This window comes from Aethalodelphis obliquidens, unplaced genomic scaffold, assembly GCF_003676395.1.
Source record: "Aethalodelphis obliquidens isolate GAN/ISIS:26980383/991018 unplaced genomic scaffold, ASM367639v1 scaffold64, whole genome shotgun sequence".
Taxonomy (NCBI): Eukaryota; Metazoa; Chordata; class Mammalia; order Artiodactyla; family Delphinidae; genus Aethalodelphis; species Aethalodelphis obliquidens.
This window is the reverse complement of record NW_020838008.1, coordinates 6,617,693-6,639,498: the sequence shown is the minus strand read 5'-3', so window position 1 is coordinate 6,639,498 and position 21,806 is coordinate 6,617,693. Positions and strand designations below refer to the sequence as shown.

Sequence of the window (21,806 nt, the reverse complement as noted above, 5' to 3'; positions counted from 1 at the left end):
TGTTCAAAAATAAAGCAATTAAGAAAAGACCTATGAATGATTTTTATAAAGACAGTATGAAGGATGATGAGAAACAAAACAAACCTCCCCAAAACAATAACACCCCTGTCATATATTCAGGTATGTATGTTATCTTATCTCAATAGACTCCCACCATAATCTTTGAGAAAAACAGAGCTAGTAATACTCTCAGTCAAAAATAAACAAACAAAAAACAAAACCTAGTCATTTTGTTTTGAGGAAAACATTAACAGAAAAAGCAATGAAAGCCAACTGAGCAGTTTCATTTTTACAGACAAGATCTTTGTTTTTTAAATGCTTTACTCATTCGTTTTCATTATTTGTTTTCTGAAATCAGTTAAGAGCTTAGGGAATGTGACTGATATTTTTCCCCTTTAATTTTTTTTCTCATTAAAGTCATCAAAAAAGCATTTACTTATATTTGTGTAAGGTTTCTTATAAAGTATTAATGTCCATTATCAGATCGTGTATTTTTAGTTGACTCAGTTGTGTAATACCAAAATACAAGTCTCTATCATGTAAGCACCTGGTTCCCAGCACATGCTTAGGACAGAAACAGCCTTGAGAGTAACTCAAGGAGTCTGTGGATATGTGAGAAAACTAATTAATTAAAATACACTTACCTAATATTTGTGTAGGGTTTGCTTGATCAAAAGTGACAGCCTCTTTTTTAGGAAAATAAATATTCACTGTCTTAGATGCAGCTGATTGGTAGGCACTGTTCCCTATTTACAGAATAGAAGAAAGTGAAAATCGTTCAGAGTGGTCAAGAGCAAGATTTTTCTAACTGATTTTTGTTTTCAAAATTACTGAGATACATAACTATTCAGTGCATGCAATAAAATAACAACCAACTTCAGAAAAAAAGAAAATAAATCCGTAAGATTTTATATACTGTATATATTTGTTAATATAATAAATTTTAGTTTTTGGAATGGGAGCTTCATTGTAAAACAAAGCCTTTCCATTTCATATTTTCTACTTCTCTCATGTTTTTAAGATTCAATCTAAATTGAAAGTTTTTAAAAGATCAAAGAACACAAAACAATTATGAAACTTTCCATTTCCTTCTTCTCCAGGCATACTAATCTCTCTTTTCTCATTCCAAATCATGTAGTAGGCATTGTCATTTTCTCCAATCATTTTCTACATCATTTTTATAAATCCCTCCCAAGTTGTAAGCTCCTGAAGGGCATATGTATTTACTTCTTAAGTCCCCATTATAGTAACACTAACTCAGTATCTGATGATGAACAAAAAACTGCCACAAGATGAAAATTCAACAATACTCAGTGTATAAGCTACTTCAACTAAAGCATAATTTAAATCTCATTTATGTCTTTCATTTCAAATCTTAATTTATACAACATTTTTGTTCTGACGTAAAATGAAGGTATTTTGCAAAAATATGAATAAAACATTTTAATCTTCTGAGTATATTAGGAATAGAAAGGGGGAAGGTAGATAAATGAAGAATGAGGTAAGTGCACAAAATTAATTCTAATTGCTTACAAAGCATAAAATATTTATTGACATGATCAAAGACACTGCCTGTACTCCTGGTTGTTAGAGTCTAGTTGTGGTAAGGAGACTGCAAATCAAATTATCATCCAAACAATTAAATACAATGAAAAGTTCTCTGAAGGAAAAGTATAGGATGCATTGAGAGCTTATGATAGACTAGAGGATCTAGCAAGAGGTATATGTGCATATCCAGGAAGTTTCACTGAATTCATTTAATAAATACTATACTGCAAAATTAAATAAAAAAGAAAAAGGAGGGAAAAAGCCAAACAATAATTACTGGTCAAAATAGCAAAGTAGAGGGCACAAGTATTCCCAAAGAGAACAGCAGTACCAAACTCCTGAGGTAGAAAACTGCATGCCATGCTCAAGACACTGATGCAGGCCAGTATGGAAGAAAAAAGGCAGAGAGGAATGTGATACAAGGCAAGAGAAAATAGTCAATGGGAAGCTATTACAGGGTTTTAATCAAGGGAGGGGCATAAACAGAGGACGACTGAGAGACCAATTTGGAGGCCATTATTTCATTGGTCTAGGTGAGAGATGACAGTGGCTTAGATAAGGTATACAAAGGTCCATTACATACACCAAACTGTTAAAAACTTTAATTTCTTAAAAATGAGAGGAAGCACTGTTAACTTTAAGACTCTTTTGTAATACAACAGGTATAACATTACTAAGAATTTATTCCATATAAAATGATTTACATATATTTCGTAATTTTAAACTCTTATTTCTAGGAAGTAGATATAACTTTACAAATGAGAAAAAGAGAGGCACAGAAACAGAATGACTTGCTCAAGGTAAAACACATAAAAAGTAGTGGAACTGAGATTTGAGTCTAAGCATTCTCACTCCAGAGTCCTTAATCTTAATTACTTACTACATTAAACTTCAATACTGCCAACCAATGTGACTTTCACAATGAAAAAATAGCTTAAAAAATCACATACCAACTTAGTTCTCAAGTAGAGTGCTGGGTTTATGAATATTTTATTATGCTCAATAACATATATGTCACACATATTCTCTTGTATAAAATAATAGGGAAATATATATGCCAAGAGATCTGTCAAGCTTACAAGAGGTGAACCACAAGTTCGGTTCTGCGTTTTATGGCAGCCTATACAGAGTAAAAAAGTATGCCTGCATATATTCAACAATGCTAAACCAGTAAGATGTGTCAGGGTTTAGGCTGGATACTAAGAATAAAAAAAGTTAGTTGCTCAGGGGAAAGCCAAATATTCCAGGCCTAAATCGTAAAAGCAAATTCTTTCCTGAGTCCTCTCAATGTGTAAATAATATTCTAAACACATTAAGTATGTAAGAATGAAGTGGAAGAGATGGGAATAACTCAGATTTTGTAAGGATAGTGAGGAAACCAGCCTTAACACAGTAGAACAGCAGTTTTCAATCCTGGATGCACATGAGAAAATTATAAAACTACTCTTGCTAAGATCCCAACCCAGAGCAACATTAGATCAAGTGAGCATCGCTGGGGATGAGGTTGAAGTAGTTTTTCTAAGCTCCCCAGATGATTCTAATGTGCAGTAATGACACAATTCTGAGAACACTCTAAAAGCCAGGTCAAAAGTTTGGTCTTGATTTACTGTATAAAAAGTTTTCCAGCAAGAAGAAGATGCCAATTTCCTTAACCTTTCATTACATAAAAAAAAAGAGAAAATGAAAAATGTGTACCTGTAAATGGATCAACTCCAGCTATAGTAGCTCCCATACTTGCAGACCCAGGTACATACCGACCACCACCTAAAATGCAATAATACTCCTAGTAAGCATAGGTAACAGCAAATGATAAAGTTCAAACTGCTCCTTCTTTACACAGAATGACTTATTTTCATTATTAGTCACACTTCAGAATGACATCTTAATAAAACAGCTGTAAATTTAATACAGCAATATGCTTAGAACAGTATCTGGCATGCAGTTAGATCTCAATAAAATTAGCCGGAAAAGTAATTCTCAAGTTATAAAATAAATATTACATGCCTTATATACTATAATTATAGAAGTTTAATGAATTATAAAAGCATTAATAGATTGGAGAGAAAGAAAGTCAGAAGTTTCCATAATGAAATGTGAACACTATTTTATTGAAATAGAGACGGGATTAGTTGGCACATAAGACAAATAGAAAAGAAACTAGGTAAGAGTTAGGGATGCTATGATAATAGCCCAGTCTCAGATTTGAGAATACTTGTAGCTGCTTTATTGAAAATGGAAAGAAAGAAAGAAACAGGAAAAACAAGTGCAGAGAGAGAATCAGCAGGATTTGGAGATGTTCGGAGTCCTGGATCAGCCTTTGTGGGAAGAAGAAAGATGAGCTATTGTTCTAGCCCCTCTAAGCTTAATATTCAGGAGTTGGTATAACCAGTGCAACAGATACAGAAAAAGCAAACAAAACTAAAAAACAAAACTGCAGATGTGAACAGGATTCATTAAAATAATGAAGAACACAGAATAAGTGGATTTGCTGAGTTTTTACCATATGCTGGCTAGCATGCTAAGCATCTTATATGCATGAATCATTTAAATATTAATTAGAGATCATTATTATATAATATTTCAGAAGAGGAAGGCTGAATAATTTGCCCAAGGCATTATTATGAGGCAGAAAGTAGTCCTACACTGTTCCAAATGTGGTTCTCTGACCACCTGAATGAGAGTCACTGGTTCAATATGCAGACTCCCAGGGCCTGCCCATAATAGCCTAGTAGTTCTCCAAATTAGCTTCACTTTAGAAACCAATAGGGAGCTTTTAAAACTACCTAAACAGCAAACCACACCCAAGACCATATAATCAGAATTCCTGGGGAAGGGATCCGACTCTGAGTATTTTTAACCTCCTCACTAATCTAGTGTATCAGAAACTCTGGGTGGGACCTTGCAATAACTAACTTAAACAAGCATCCCATGTGATTCTAACTGACATTAAATGTTTGAGAATCATATAAATGAGGAAAAGAAAAAAGAATTAAGATTGACCTTAAGTGAGAAGCAAGATGGGTAATGTTTTGGCCCCAGTGCTGTTGGTAAAACTGGAGGAACAACATCAACAATAGTAATAGCTAACATATATTGAGGGCTTAAATATATTCCAGGCATTTTGCTAAACACTTTATATGTACTATACCACTTAATTTTTATAATATCTCAATACGGCAAACGTTTTTACCTATCTTTTGTAACAGTGTGGTTCAGTTAACCTATTAATTCCATAATTCTCTTGGACTTTTAGTATGCTATCTTGCATATCTCCATAATCAGTGCATCTTCTGAGTTACTGACACTGTGCAACAGTGAGACATGCTCCAGTTACGATGGCCCCAGTTGTTCTCTTGATTTTGTTGGTACTGTTTGAAGCTTGGTATATTCTTTCTGTTCCAAAAAAAAGCTGCTAATGAGATTCAGGAACTCTGTTGTTCTAAGTTTCAGAGCATCACTGTGCCTGAATATGCTGATAGAGAAAGTTATCATCTTATCTACTCTTCAGATCTTTACTGCCTTTTCAGGGTCACCAAAGACTTCCTTAATAGCCATCATGCTATCACAACATTTAGCTTGATAGTTGGTTTCTGTAGTACACTGGTACACTGCACAGGGTACAGCTATTTATTTGCATCTGGGCCACCAATGCATTCTTAGGAGAAGGGAAGCTCACTGAGAGCAGTTCACAACTTCATGATACTGACCCAAGGGTGTGTGTTGGTCCCATCTATGGTTTAGAAAGGACTATACGGTCACTTTTAGAGCTCACAGTACTAAGTCTGCAAGGCCAATAGATACCATAAATACTATGAATTTCTTCCCAAATTTGGTATATTGTCCAGGAACTCTGGCTGAAGATCCAACAACAGCATCATAAAATACATCAAATGCTATTCTGAAAACAGAGATTTCTTCAGTTGTATTAAAGTCCAATTTTTTTCCAGTAGTGTTGATGCTGAGGCATGCATACCTTTGGTAAATAAAGTCACTTTGAAGAGACACCAACACCTCCAGGGCTTCATGAAGGCCATTAATAACTTAGATTAGGAAGACTAATCCTGGGTAGCTGGGTGGACTGTCTCCTTCCATGCTAAAGGCAAATTATGCCTGGGCAAACTTCTTGACTGCACTGCTCCATCCAATCTCAGGGACTCACATGGCTCCTTCTCTGCTCGTGATCAGTAGCATCTCGCCAGTGATAGCACTCATGCTGTGTCTTGGTTGGTGGATTCCCCTATTATCTAATTTCACAGATAAAAAAAATAGGCTCAGACAGGTTAAGTAACTTGCCAACTTCTCATAGCAAGTAAGTGGTAGCCAGATTTTGAACCAAGGTCTGTCTGACTCTAAAATCTATGATCTTAATGACTCTGCTCTCCTTCCAGGAAGGACCACTGGAGAAAATGATGAATTTTAATAATATGTTATTAAAAGTCATGAGGAAAGCTATAAAAGTACTCGAGGAAAAAGAAAAAATTAGAAGTTAAAGAAAAGGAGACCCATCAAAATTGGAAACACAGATAATAAGGGAATTATCAGTTACTGGATAATATCTTCAAAATGTAAAGCTGTATAATACAAAATGTTATACATTTAGTGAAGAAAGACATATTGATCAAAACTGCTTCCCACCTGTAAAAGGATCTGCTGCAGGCAGTGTGTTAGAAGATCCTGATGAAGAGCCTGGAACATACCGACCACCACCTGTGCAAGCAAACAAAGAAAAGCCTCAAGTACGCCAGAATCCTGCATTTCATAAATGGCACATTGCTTACATCAGAAGACTCTAAATTTGGGGAGAAATAAAAGAGCAAGGCTGTCCCATGACAGAATAAGAGGAGTTACAGTCAGAAGTCTTATAGTTGGAAAGGTTAGTAAGAAACTAAAATTTCAGTGATTCTCCAAGTTTTGCTTTTGTTAACTTTAATCCTTTATTATATCTTAGCTTCTGCACTTAAATATTAAAATAACTAGGAATTCGAATACAAAAAGATAAATTGCAGTTGGTCTCTGACCTAAATAATATACACATACAATCAGTTCCTGTTCCTATACGAATTCACTAGAATTCCTGCTGCTGTTGTTGCTATCAAACCACAGGCACCAACTGTGAATCTTTTAGAGAACCCCTGGGTTCATTAATTCATGTGTCAAACAGTGCATTCAGTGCTGAGATCTAGCAGGGAACAAGATTGTTTGTATCCACTGAAGCTTACAACCTACTGGAGAAAATCACAAAGGGGATGAGTGGTTCAAAGGAAACAGGCTTCCCATTTATACAATTACAAATGTGTGGTGTGTGTGAGTACGTTTTGTTAGTATCTCTAAGGAAATAATCAGAGGTGTCTACAAAAAGATATATCTAAGGATGCTGACAGAGTTTCAGAGGAGCAAAAAAGCCAAATTGTTGTTAGATTTCCAGACAGAGCCAGCTGCTTTTCGGTCCTCCATCCCACAAGATAGCTTATGAAATACAGTACTCTTTTGTACTGTAGACTGATATTCCAACCAACAGAAATATACAGGTAATAAACATTTTTTTTTTCTTGTTCTGTCAAGTGCATCTGCTGGGAGGGTCCTATCATTTATAGTTCATAGTGAATCAGTCTGATAATCTGCTTAAGTCAACATGCAGGTGAGATTAACTTTATTATGTGAACAAACAATGGAATTTTGAACTAGAAGGAGAGGAGATAATTTAGGAGCATGAAGCATCTGTGAGGGAAGAAGAAAAAAAAGACCTGAGACAAGAAGAGGATATGGGATCCTTGCAATACGAGGAAGAGCACTAGCACATGAAAGATAGAGTCAGAAATAATAGGAACCCATTAACAATAAAGTGTCAATTTCAAATTTTTATTTAGAACTAGCCTTATATCTAAGAAAAGATAGATATAGGGCCAGCTCTATATCTATCCCATATCATGGCCTCAGTTCCCAGGGCCCAGAGCTCAGGCTAATACTTCTAGAATTAAACTCCATTTCCAAGGATCCCAGACTCAAACTAATACTACTGGGATTATAATACTACTGGCATGAGAACCTAATCCCATTAATAACATTTTAGACGCTGTATACTATGTTATAAACAACTGACTTAAAATGAACATGAGGAGGGCTTCCCTGGTGGCGCAGTGGTTGAGAGTCCGCCTGCCGATGCAGGGGACGCGGGTTCGTGCCCCAGTCCGGGAGGATCCCACATGCCGCGGAGCGGCTGGGCCCGTGAGCCATGGCCGCTGAGCCTGCGCGTCCGGAGCCTGTGCTCCGCAACGGGAGAGGCCACAACAGCTGGAGGCCCGCGTACCGCAAAAAAAAAAAAAAAAAAAAATGAACATGTGGAATACAAATAACATGTAAACTAAAACTACCCATAGTTCAGTTCTAGATTTGATGCATAACTAACTAGTTTCGCCTCATGTGAAAACAGAATTTCTATTTACTAAATTTCACCAAAATATATATTTTAAAAAGAAGCAATAACATGAAGGAACTTACAGGTTTCTTTTCATTTCAAATGACTGAATTAGTTTCAGTTTAATTTTATTTAGTTTACAGTGTGGCTGTATTTTTGAAAGAGAACGATTTACAACTGTTTCCATAAATACAAAATTACTATATAATTTGAGCCTCAAAAATATATATCTGCGGCAAAAACCTGCTGTAAATCTTGGTTTTTATTTAAGCAGCTAATCATAATAGGTGTTTAAACACAACAAATAAAGAACAAAAAATAATCAACATTGGTGGAAGTATATAAGACTTAATACAAACCCTAACTTACCTGTAAACGGATCTGAAAAACTGGGATTCCCAAGTCCCAACATTTGACCTTTTGTGTTATCAATAATAAATTTAGCCACCTGATCCAAAAACATAGGATTCAAATCATTCTTCTGCAAGAAGTTGTATGCAGTTAACCAGGGATCGTCAGTGATGTTATATGGCAGTTTATATGATGGTCCACCTTCGTTGACATCAATTGAGAAAACATAATCAAACTCCTTTAATAGGAATATAAAAAGGAGATAAGTGATTACTATCTGTTCACATAAATTAATGACATACATAACACAGATTTATGTTAATAATTATAGTGCTAAACTTTCTCCAAAGCACAATTTTAAAATCTTCCACTTGGCAAATAATGTTTAATAGCAACCATATGCATGTGGTGCAAGAATAGTAGTTCACTGGCAGGTAGATGTGGGGGATGGATTATTACTACATATTAATTGTAAGACCAAAGGATGGTTTCCAATTAATTGATCTCAAGGCCAAAAGTATTAGCTGTTACCTTACCCTACTCATGAAAACATGCTGGCATTATAAGCACAGCCCTGCAGGGTCCCTCATGGCCTGTCAAGTTAAATATAACTAGGCACAAAGCATTAGATGAAAGGTGACACAGAAGCGCCTAATCCAAAATGGTTGGGAACAGCTTATCTATGTAACTACCAAAAGGCAAATAATGGCAGTGTCCATCACAAATGCAGCTCTCTCTACATGCAAAGATATCAAAAAAAAAAAAAAATCTACTTCAAGACTAAGAATCTCCCCATTGAAATCTATTTTTAAATGTCAAAACACCAAAGAAAATTTTATTAGCATGGGGAAAGGGAAACAAAAACTTTTAATTTGTCTAATGCTTTAAGATAATAGCAATTAGAAAGAAGTCGACATACTTTCCCTTCATATAAAACTTTTCCAGATGTTTGCTGATTAGCACCAGATGAGCCAACAACATCACCAATTTTTATCCACCTCCCTTCACTAACACTCCACTGATAGGCTTCGACTTTCTCCCCATCTCTGATTAGGCGAGTCTGTCCTTCTCTAGTACCTTAAAATAAAAATTTTAAGAATCAAAGAGAGAATGGCAGAGTAAATTTTACAAACATTAGATCGAAAAGTTTTAACATTAAAGTTTATATATAAAAGAAAATATGTATTTTGGTTTAATAGAAAATTTTATGAAACAAAATATTTTAAAATGTAATTCTACTGGAAACTGGCCAAAAAGAAAATAACAGTTTAAAAGAAACCCTACTGCGACTTCCCTGGTGGCGCAGTGGTTAAGAATCCGCCCGCCTGCTGATGCAGGGGACACGGGTTCGAGCCCTGGTCCGGGAAGATCCCACATGCTGCGGAGCAACTAAGCCCGTGTGCCACAACTACTGAGCCTGCACTCTAAAGCCCGCGAGCCACAACTACTGAGCCCACGTGCCACAACTACTGAAGCCCGCACGCCTAAAGCCCGTGCTCCGCAACAAGAGAAGCCACCGCAATGAGAAGTGAGAAGCCCACGCACCGCAATGAAGAGTAGCCCCCTCTCGCCGCAACTAGAGAAAGCCCGTGCTCAGCAATGAAGACCCGATGCAGCCAAAAATAAATTAATTAATTAATTAATTAAAAAAAAAAACTCTATTAAGTAAAGGATGGTTAAAAACATGTGATTCTACTAAAAAGCAGCTGGCTGATCGAAAATAAAACAAATTTTATTAACGAGTATCTTCTGACAATACTTCATTTCAGTAAATGATTCTCCATTCTTCTAGCTGATCAGGCCAAAAAGAATAGAAGAGTGTGATTCCTTTCTCTCAATTCTAATCCTTCAGCAAATTCCATCAGCTCTATCTTTAAAATATAGCTAAAAGACTACCTCTTCTCACCATCTCCATTGCTACCTGTTGGTACAAGCCACCATTATTTCTCCGTTGCACTGATTCAATGGCCTCCTACTATAGGCCCTGGAGCCCCCTAGAGTCTTTAACACTGGCTGTTTATTCTGCCTACAACATTCTCCACACAGATGTTAGCAAGATTTGCCCCCTTGTCTCCTTAAGGACTTTACCTGAAAGCCACATTCTCAGCAAGGCCTTCAGTGGCACAGACTGCTAGCTGTCCTCCAGAGATTCCTGCTCCTATTCCAATGGGTAGAGCTGTAGCTGTCTAGTCGAAGACTACCTTATTCCGCCCCCTTACATTTTGTAGTCCCTAGATTACACACTGAGTAATGGTCAGTGGAATCTGGGTAGGTGTGATAAATGCCAGTTCTAGGCCTAGTTCATCATCTTCTACCCTCCCCTCTTATGCTGTCTAGTAGCTGAATATCTATAATTCAGGGGGACCCTGCAAGCACATGATGAAGATGGTGATTTCAGCATGGGTCCCTCAATAACCTAGAGGAGAAAAATTATTCTACGAACATGTTCCAGCATACCCTGCTGTCAACTGAACTTCAAATGTGCAACAAATAACCTTCTCTTGTGTTAAGCCACTGACATTTTAGGATTTATCTGTTACAGCAACCAGTGCTATCCTAAGTATTATACATTTCCTGACCACTGAATTTCAAACTCCTGTTTTATTTTTTATTAAAACTCAATGCCTGCTTTACTTTTCCCATAGTACTTATCTGACATACTTGTATATTTACTTATTAACTTTTTAATTATCTGTCTCCTCCTGTACAACATAAATTTGTGAGAAGAGATTTCTGTCCCTTTTGTTATCTGTATTCCCCAGAGCTTAGACCAATGCAGAGCAGACAGTAGGTACCTAGTAAATATTTATTGACTGTGTATATATAGACAAAAAGATTACATTTTTGCAAAGAACTGTAAGAATATTAAAAACATGAAATAATACAGTGGTATTCAAACTTTTGGTTTCAATATTTCTTTACAGTCAGAAATGTTATTCAGAAGCCCAAACAGCTTTTTTTTATGTAGGTTATATCAGTTGATTTACTGAATTTGAAATTAAAAATGAGAAGAGCAAAAAGTATATTTACTTCATGGAAAACAGTAATAGATCCATTACATATTGAATAAGTAATAGTTCAATGAAAAATAAGTATAGTTTTAAAAATTTAGTGAGAAGTCTGGCATTGTTGTACATTTTTGTAAATCTCTTTACTGTCTCTCTTAATAGAAGACAGCTGGATTATCATACCTGCCCCTGCATTTAACCTGTTGCAATCTGTTGCTTGACTGATGTATACAAAGAAAACCCAGCATCACACGGATAATACAGTTGAGAAACAGAGGACTAGTTTAATAGCCTTTTCAGAAAAATGTGGATATTCTACAAGTAGTAGATCCTAAAGGTTACAAATTTAGAATCTGAAACTGTATCAATGAACTTTTCATGCTCTATTATACTAAAATCCATTGATCTTATACTCTGAACAGTTCTTTTACCCATGTATGATTTTGTAAGACCATGAACTGGTCATTTGGAAAATACTGATTCACTGAGCTATGCAGATCTTCCATATGATTACACATTTTATTATTCAATATAAAAAAACTGCATTTGTTAATATTACCACTAATATCACAAGTTTTCCAAAATTCAATTTTCATTTGGAAGTCTGAATTTTATCTTTGGCAACGAATGCTGTCAGTTGTTTTCCTTAAAGTGACATTCTCGCTTTGTTCATTTTCAAAAAAATATCTGCCAAATACCTAAGCCTGAATAACCGTAGTTGTTCTTTGAAATAAAAATGGAATTCCCAGAAAAAAGGGAGAGTTCAGCCTGCAACTCAAATGACTGCAGAAGTACTTACCCGAGGCACATGGTACTTCGGTAAACTGTATGTGTACTTTACATTTTGTCATCCAGAATGTTAAAAAAGACACATACTAAAGGGCCAAAATGTAACAAAATTAATTTTTAATGCTTCATCAGGGACACTCCTAAGGGCAGATGGCATTTTTTTCTTTTTTAATGACGACTGCATACCAGTGAAGAACACCATGACTACCTGAATAGTTTGGTGCCACTGCCTCCATCTACGTCCTAAGGAGCCAGCAGTTTTACCCACCACCGCTTTTATACCATAAATGTAGATGATAACACAGTGTAAAAGGCAAATAACATCTTAGTATTATAAAACTAGCTTTGACCACATGGATATCCTGAAAGGATCTCAGAATCCCCAGGGGTCCACGGACCAAGGGATCATGGACATATCCAACCTAAGATTTCATTTGAGACAACTACTGTCCTCTGATTTTAAAATCAAATGATCCCTAACGCATTAAGCAGACATTGCTTTATTTAAACTCATTTTTATTTTTAGTCTCTACAACCTCTCAGAGAATCCAATCAACCAAAAGGTATTAAATGAGTGATTTCCGAACACCTACTATATATGAGCTAAGTATTAGGTGATTTATTTAAAGAAAAAGATTCCTGTTTATGGGAACTTAGCTCGAAGTCTTTAAAACTGTGAGGCAGAGGCAAAAAGAACATGCTTTTTCACTGTGGTTATGCATAATAAAAAGTCTCAAAGATCAGTACCTGGCAATGAGAATAATACTGAATGACTTAACAAAACAATCTTTTTTTCTTGTCACTCATTATTCCAAAAGGCAAACAAAGGCAGCATTTTTTACTACTAGATACATTGAAATAGTTACCAGGTTCATTCAGATGTTCCCTCCCAGGAAGCTGCTCAGCATTAATGTCCCCTAAATCACCAGTTTTGGAATCAATGATTGCCTGAGAGAGTTCTCTTTCAAAAGCCTTGATTTCTTCAGCACTTGCTGTCCGATCCTCTGATTCTGTAAACACTCTAATAATACCATCACTATAAGGAAACAGAAAGTGATTTTAAGTCACTGCCACAGTAGGTTAACATTATCACACTTCAATGATCCAAAGCAAAAATAATCTGTATTTGTGAATACGAGAAATGTTACTATGTATTTATTGCTGAGTGTAGAACTATGCCGATTTCAGCACACTACCCTCTATTACTTTCTAAAGCAATGGAAAGGGTGGAAAAAGACTATTTAAGGAAAAAGTTACTGGGAAAGAACAAAGAAATATATATTTAACACAATTTTCAATTCCAAATTAAATATTTACCCTCATAAAAATCTACAGACATAGCATACACTTTTAAAATGAACATTACACACATAGGTATTATGGTATAAAGAAGGGTAGTAAACTGTTTAACTTATAAAGGGCTCAAATACCCAGGACAGGGCTTAGAAAATACTAGATGCTTGATATCCGTTAATTAGAAATGCATGGAGCCTGTCCTTACTATGCCATTAACTAGCAATGTAACCTAACCCGAATCAAGAAAAAAACAGCTTCACCTCTGGAATAGATGACAGTCCCAGCCTCTATTCTCAGAAAAATGACTTCATTTCCATAATTTCTCTTTGTGAAATTTTGGGGTAGGGGAGACAAGTTAGCCACTTTCAACTGTACTAATCCTACTCAACTCTGCAGAAAAACTTTCTTACTTAACCTTCTACTAACAGCAGTGTTACCCCTTTATTTTTCTTCAACTTTAAATGATTTTAGGGTAAAAATAACTAAACCAACAAATCAACCTCTGGCCCAGCCAAGGAGTAAAATACATCCGCTTTATTAGACACTGTATCCCTTACGGCTGTCGCCCTTTTTCCTCTTGCCTTCAGTGCCACAGTAGTCTATAATCCTTTCCCTCATCCATTTCTTCAAAAATCTCTTTCTATCTGTCTCCTCTCATTTACCTTTTTCTATCATTTTCTATGAAAATGTGATGTCAAAAAAGTCACTGCTAACATCTTTCAAAGCAAATCCAAAAGCTTTCCTAACTTTCCATTCCTTAACCCCTTCATGTACTTATTGACACTGATCACAATCTCCCTCCAAAATCTCTTTTCCATCTCTGAATTTCAACATCTGGATTGCTTTTTGTTTAGGCTACTGGCTTCTTTTTCTACCCACAGTGTATCACAAGTTCAGTCTTTAGTTCTGTTCCTCCCCTTCTATGTTTCTTCCCTCAGAGAAAGATGCCCTATTGCTTGACTCTGGAAGCTCTGTGCCAATCTTGATCTTCAGTCTCAGTTGCTACACTAGGACCCAGTCCAAATGCCCATGACCAATCTGCATGAGTGTGGCTTATCACCACTCGGATCCCAGGAAGTTATCACCTTCTTCACCAAACCAACTCTCACTCTTGTCCATTTTTATTAATGTGGACTTCTAATCATCCAAAGTTTGAAACTCTATCCTTTTCTGACACGCCCCCTTCTGATCATTTTCCCTCCGCATTATCTCATTTTCCAGTCTTTTATCCATTAGCACTGCAGCGTCAATATTTCACAACTTCACACCTACTACTGCAATTGCTTACCAACTTGGTTTCCTGCCCATTGTCACCACTAGTTAAATCTAACCTACGTATTTAATAATTCATAAGTTCTGCTTTAATCACAGCACTTCTTGCTCAAGAGCTACAACCCTTTAACCCCAAGCACTGAATCTAACAAATGCTGGGCATTCCAGGTTCTCCATAATTAAGCCCCACGCTACCATCTTCCCCTGTCACCCACTGTTCCCCAGCATTGTTCCTCCACCATTTTCCTTCATTATCTTTCAAAACCCAATTCAAATTTCTTCTTCTCCAGAAAGTTTGCCCACACCAATCTCTAACTTCTCTAATTTCATGTTTCGACTGCAGAACTTACAATGCAATACTATTATAATATATCATGTATCATTAGTGCAAAACCTGTTATACCTGCTACTGTTTTGTTTAGTAACACAAATGTGCCTGTGGTCTCCCCAGTTCACCTGAAATTCCTATGGCTTATCTCTGTGCACTCTAACACCTACCTAAGGCCTAGACACATATTATTGATCGATTGACTAGAATATGAGTACCTCGCACCAACCACAATGTCACCATTGTCTAGCACACAGCAGCACCATATAGACTGAGCTGGAAGTCGGATTGTTTGAGCACATTCCCCATGTTTCCAGATTCTCAGAGATCTGTCTTCTGCTGTTGTCACAAAATCTAAAATTAATGAATACAGGAAAAATTAGTTTGAATATATAAAATTAAGTACATTTATATATACCACCTTTCTAAATAGGCATACTGATTTTTAAACCCCAAGTATTTATAAATTATAGCTTTAAATTTTATGTATTTGTCACTTATACAATATACAACTTCAAAGAATCACATTTTTATATATTTAACATCTTACACACTATACTTTATACCAATAAATTATAAGAAGTCTTTCCTCAGATGCCCAAGAACTTTTTTTTTTTTTTTTTTGCGGTACGTGGGCCTCTCACTGCTGTGGCCTCTCCCGTTGCGGAGCACAGGCTCCGGACGCGCAGACTCAGCGGCCGTGGCTCACGGGCCAAGCCGCTCTGTGGCATGTGGGAACTTCCCGGACCGGGGCACGAACCCGTGTCCCCTGCATCGGCAGGCGGACTCTCAACCACTGCGCCACCAGGGAACCCGCCCAAGAACATTTTATAACACACCATCAAGTCTGAATTAATATAAAGATGATCATACAGTTTCCTCCTTTAGGAAAAAGATACTTATGAAATAAAGTTACTAAATTACTCAAGTTACAGTTAGTAAATTGATTTAAATCATTAGCCCTCTGCCCCCCACCTCAAGATGGAATAGAACAATGCTCAATACAAAATTTAAAATATGTAGTATAAGACAGTCTTACCTTTACAATTTGGAAAGACAGATATGCTATAAATATAATTTGTATGACCATAAAATACTTCAAGACACTCGCCAGTGATTTGCCACCTTCTAATACTAGCATCATTTGCACAGGAGAGAAATTCTGTTTCACTCAAAATTGCCAAGCCTCTTACACAGTCTTCATGCCCTGTATGAAAAAAAAAAAAAAAAAGAACATGATAAATCAATAAAAATGGATCATTTGGTTGATGGCTCTATGTATTTTATTAACATTATAAAACACATACCAGTGAATATTAAAAACTGATTTTCAAGTTAGAGAAATACTTTCTTTTTTTCCAGTAGAAAAACCTGATAGCCAAAATTTGTACTGTAGGCTTGGCAGTATTTTTTATCACCAGTCTTGGGAAGTTCTATATTTACCATATCTTCTCTAAATTATTTCTTAAAAATTTCTTAAACCCCTCCAGAAATAAGTTTCTGATCCCCACAATTTTTTTTAAAGGAAATCCTTTATTTATTGATTGATTGATTGGCTTCACGGCATTTGGGATCTTCGTTCCCGACCAGGGATCAAACACGTGCCCCCTGAAGTGGAAGCTCGGAGTCTTAACCACCGGACCACCAGCGAAGTCCTCCAATTTTTACTTGACAATTCATGTCAACTTCTCTTCCCCAATAACAAGAGTAATTCATAACATACACAATATTAAAATATAAACAGATATATAACGAAGAGTAAATATCCCCTAAATTTCTCACCACATAATACTGAGATTAATATTTATAAAGCACCAAGAAAAGAAAAACTAAGATTACAAAAAAGATTTCAATTATTTAAGAGTTTGAAATAAAATATCATAGAAAAGTAAACTTTATTAAAATGTGAAACAGGTTGAGAGAGATTAATTTATCTAAAACCACACAATCAGTGGCAGAGCTAAAGTAAGAATTCAAGTTTCCTGCCTCCTATTCCTGCCTCTTTCGATTCAACCGAAACATAAATATAAAGCCAAACATTGTTGCTTTACCAAGGGAAATATTTCATAATTTATATAAATGCAGGCATTAAAATGATAAAATAAAAATTAATGACTATTGATTTTTTAAAAGGGCAAGAATTTATGGAATGAAAACTTCTTGTGTTATGTTGATTGTATATATATATATATATATATATACACACACGTGTGTGTGTGTATTTATTCCTCTCATCAAAGGATATTAAATGTTTTTAAAAACTTGATAAGATTCCATTTTTTTCAATATTAATTGAGGCATTGTAGATGCCACTACAATTTTTTTTAAAAGACAAAACATTCTCAGAAGTTTGTGACCTAATAAAGGAGACCAGAAGTCAAAACCTTTCCCATGCTCAGTATTTCCTATGCTGATTCAGATTATCTATAGCAGATTAATAAAAACTTAACACATATGTTGTATGTATGGAAGCAGAAACAAAGGGATGTTTAGTTACAACTCATTGTCTACTTTCCACCTACAGATAGTTTTATCTGCACAAAGGGACTTCTTGAAGTATTATCCAGGATGCTGATCAACTTTTAAGGAATAAATAAAAGGAAAAACAAACAAACAAACAAAATCATACCAAAAATGTTAAGTGCCCCACAAATAAATCATCAGTTCTAATATTAGACAGCAGATGCCTCGTTTTAGGAGTTATTTAATAGCTGAGGTTTTAAAAGACTACCCACCTGAAACCACAACATAAACAAAGCCTGAAAGTTGTTATTATTAAACAATGTACTTCAATATTAATAAAAGCACAACTGATGTTTTCCTCATATATGAAGATAACACTACTGACCCACCCTCAATAAGACTTATGCTTGGAAGTTTCAGGCTGAACTTGTTCAAATGACAACCAAAACATAACTGAGTACCAAAAATTACATATATAAAATACACAGAAGCACATACCCATATTGTAGCTATTTATTAGTCCATATCTGGTTGTTTTATGAGAGGTCTCAGTACATATTTTAAAAAGATATTACCGGGCTTCCCTGGTGGCGCAGTGGTTAAGAATCCGCCTGCCAATGCAGGGGACACGGGTTCGAGCCCTGGTCCGGGAAGACTCCACATGCCGCGGAACAACTAAGCCCGTGCACCACAACGACTGAGCCTGCGCTCTAGAGCCCGTGAGCCACAACTACTGAAGCCCGCGCACCTAGAGCCTGTGCTCCGCGACAAGAGAAGCCACCTCAATTAGAAGCCTGCGCACCGCAACGAAGACCCAACACAGCCAAAAATAAATAAATAATTCAAAAAAAAAAGATATTACATATTAACTGTCAGAAAATTTACATTCACCCAAGTTAAATGGCTCAAATACCACTTTAAAACTTCTAACTTTTTGAAAAAAATCACCTGTGCAAATAGGAAGCAAAAAGATTACAAAAGCTGTCTACTCTGATCTTACCAGAAAAAGTCCTCTCACATCTTCCAGCCTTCCAAAGTTTAATAGTCTTGTCTGCTGATCCAGTTAACATTAAGCCCTGCTCAGGTAATATCTTTACTGCCCATACTGCAGCTGTATGACCCTGTGAGAAAAATGGGTATTAAGTTAAATTGCCACAGAATCATCATCTTTAATTATTTTCTCGAATATTCACATAGAACTACTGTACCTGTAAGGTCATCATGCATTTGTCATTCAGCCAGACTTTAGCAGTAGTGTCCCATGAGCCACTAAGTAATGTCCCAAATTTTCCAGATGAAAGACTACAAACTAAAGGGGAAAAAGGCATTAATTAACACATTTTCATAGAGAAAAATGCTCAACCTTGCTAGTTACTAAAACACTACAATTTTAAAAACACTTTATGAAGTGACAGTATTAGCTAATTAAGGCTCAACTCAATGGAAATGCAGAAGAGTGCAGCGGTCAAGAGCACAGACTCTGGTGCCAGACTGAGTGTGTCCAAGTCCTAGCTATACCACTTAGGAGCTGTCTGACCTCAGGGATATTACTTAACATCAGATTCCTAGACTGTAAAATGAGGGAGCAGGATTAAGTGGGCTGCACAATCCCTTCCAGTTCTAAGAAACTACACAGGAAAATAATGCAAATGATTTTCAAACGCTATTTATATAGTTATTTAGGGTCACTTTAGTTAACATGACAGAAAAAACTAGAGTGAAGCTGACTCATTTCATTACTCAACAGTAGTGAAATGGTTAATTAAATGCCTTATGATCTTGATGTAACACTGTACAAGCTAAAAATTATAAGTATGAAAAATTATCTAAAAACATGGAAACAAAAAAGACAGAGTTCTGATTAAAAATGGCAGATTATCCACAGTAATGCTATAAATGGTATTAATCTACAAGGACAAAGAAAACAGAAAACAACATAACTGACTTAGCAAAATGGAGGAGGTTACACAGAAAGCGATTAGAAGCAGAGTAACTGGCCCCACAAAACTGAGACTAAGTATCCAGCCACTAGGTTCCATAGAGGATGGGGCTAAGCAGAGGACCTGAAAAATGAGAACAGTGATTCAAAGGCTGCACACAACAGAGTGAAACACTAGACCTCTCCTCTCAGCCTACAGTGTCAGGGAAGTACATCCTTATCCACTGCAGGAAGGAGACTGGAGGTTTATTCTCTGGAGGAACTGAAGCAGAGTTTCTAGACTCTGGTCACCAGGCATAATAAAGGGCTGGAATAAGGAACCCTAAGAAACACAAGGGGAATAAGTAGAAAGTCTCCATCCTGAAATGTGGTACCTACAGTGTCCCTGCTCCCACAGTATCCGCAGCCAGGCATACATCCCACTCCACCTAAGTAAGAGGCAGGAGGACTCTTTTCTAGAGGACTGAATAATGTTAAAGAACTCCAGATGCAGACATTCGAGAGGGTTTCCATCTAAAAAGTCAGACCATCAGATCACCCTCTAACGAAGCCCACCAAACATCAAGCTCCACCTACATGAAAGAGAAAAACCAAAACAAAGAAACAGAAAAATAAGGGGGAAGGGGTTTGGGGGACCCATAAGAAACAAATCCAATTTCAGGAAGCAGAAGAAAAATCTTCAATACAGTATTATTTGCAAACAGATATTATATAAAAAAAGAACTAATGAGAGAACGAGAAAACTAAATGCTAAAAATAGAAGAACCAAACTGAAAAAACAATAAAAAAAAAACTAGGGGGAGAAAAGTCTCCTGAGAATTAGACCCAAAAGGCAAATATATGAAAAATAGGAAAGGATAATTAAGAAAGTTAGAAAGTAATTTCAAAATGTCCAACATCTAACAGGGATTCCAGAAAGAGATAATTGTGGAGGGGGAGGAGAAAGATGAGGCAAAGAACACAGAAATAGTACAAGAAAGATTCCTAAAAATGAAGGTCATGATATCTAGATTGAATGAACCCACAGAAGTGCCCAATGAAAGGCACTTTGAGAAACAGAGATAGACATGCATTGTGAAATTTTATAACATTAGAAATAGAGAAGACTCCAAAAGTTTGGGAGGGGACCAGAAAAGTGATGCTATTTTGATTCCCCATCTTTTCTACGGGACAAACTTCTAAATAACGTTATACATTAAAGACAATGGAGCAATGCCTTCAAAATTCTGAGGTTAAATGGTTTTAACACAGGATTCTACGTCTAGCCAAAAAATCAAATATTCAATAAGACTAGAATAAAGCTATTTTCCAATATGCAAATACAATATATTTAACCCCCATATCACAGCTTTCTTAGGAAGCTGCAACAGCTGTATTACACTAAAATGAAAGAGTAAGTTAAGAATGACAAAACACGGGATCTAGGAAATAGGGAAATCCGGGATGACATTAGCCCAGGTAGTACCAATCCAACAAAAGGCTAGAAGGTTACAAGAGGAAGTTTCCAGGAAATACATGGAACATATAAATATTTTAACGTGTGTGGTAGCCATTAGTTATATTCATCAAATATTTTCTGCTCTTCACCTTCTAAGCAAATGGTAAGACTGAACTCCCCAGTTCCTTTGGCTTTAGGTATGCTACATGACTTGTTCTGGCATTGAAAAATGAGCAGAAATAATGTTACTTTCAGGCGGAAGCTTTAAGGATAGGTGCACAATGAAGCCATGCTCCCTCCCCACTACTCCAATCTCTGTGAAAGCACATGCTGCAGTGAAGCTTCTGTCATCCGGATCCCACAAGGAGTAGAACCCCTTGCTGCACTGGATCTATAAGAAGCAAAGCAAACTTATTGCATTAAGCCACTGTGATTCTGGAGTTGTCTGTTACCACAAGGTCACCTAGCCTACCTGACCGATTCAGAATTAGTAGCAAAAGTGAGGCACTGCTGAAGCAAAAAGCTGAAATATATGGCAGTGGTTTAACAGGCAGGTAATGAGGAGACTATTACCACAGAATAGAAGGCTGGTGCTCCTTATCATGTAGTAAGGAACATTTGATAAAGCTGTTACCGGCAATAACCCAGGACATGACAAACTTGTAGTCTAAAGAAAGAGGCTGGAAAACAGGACTTCAGTGATGGGTGTCACTTACTACTGGCCACATTTGGCTAGGTACTAAAAGAATGGAATGAGATCAAGAACTGGCTGGTTCCCAGCCAGAAACGAAGAGTCCAAACTTAGGGATTTGCAGAGTTGGAAGAGCCAATTGCTTCTCAAGCCCAAATGAAAAATGTAAACCCGAGAAGTCCTTTCAGCAGCAAAGGACAACTGAAACCCAGCCATGCAACAGGAACAAATCAAAAACATGGCCATCCATCCTGCACAGTGCCAAAAC

At 36.5% G+C, this 21,806-nt stretch overlaps 1 protein-coding gene across 1 annotated transcript in view; it reads right to left on the bottom strand.

Annotated features, from left to right (window-relative positions):
• PLAA (phospholipase A2 activating protein) overlaps positions 1-21,806 on the bottom strand; it is a 37,573-nt gene that overhangs the window by 4,865 nt on the left and 10,902 nt on the right. The window contains exons 3-12 of the mRNA XM_027089009.1: positions 18,679-18,779; positions 18,471-18,591; positions 16,047-16,214; positions 15,226-15,361; positions 12,978-13,147; positions 9,234-9,391; positions 8,333-8,552; positions 6,184-6,255; positions 3,244-3,312; positions 645-746 (exon numbers count right to left, since the gene is read on the bottom strand). Of these exons, the coding sequence (XP_026944810.1) occupies positions 645-746; positions 3,244-3,312; positions 6,184-6,255; positions 8,333-8,552; positions 9,234-9,391; positions 12,978-13,147; positions 15,226-15,361; positions 16,047-16,214; positions 18,471-18,591; positions 18,679-18,779 (1,317 nt within the window). The remainder of the gene's footprint in view (positions 1-644; positions 747-3,243; positions 3,313-6,183; positions 6,256-8,332; positions 8,553-9,233; positions 9,392-12,977; positions 13,148-15,225; positions 15,362-16,046; positions 16,215-18,470; positions 18,592-18,678; positions 18,780-21,806) is intronic.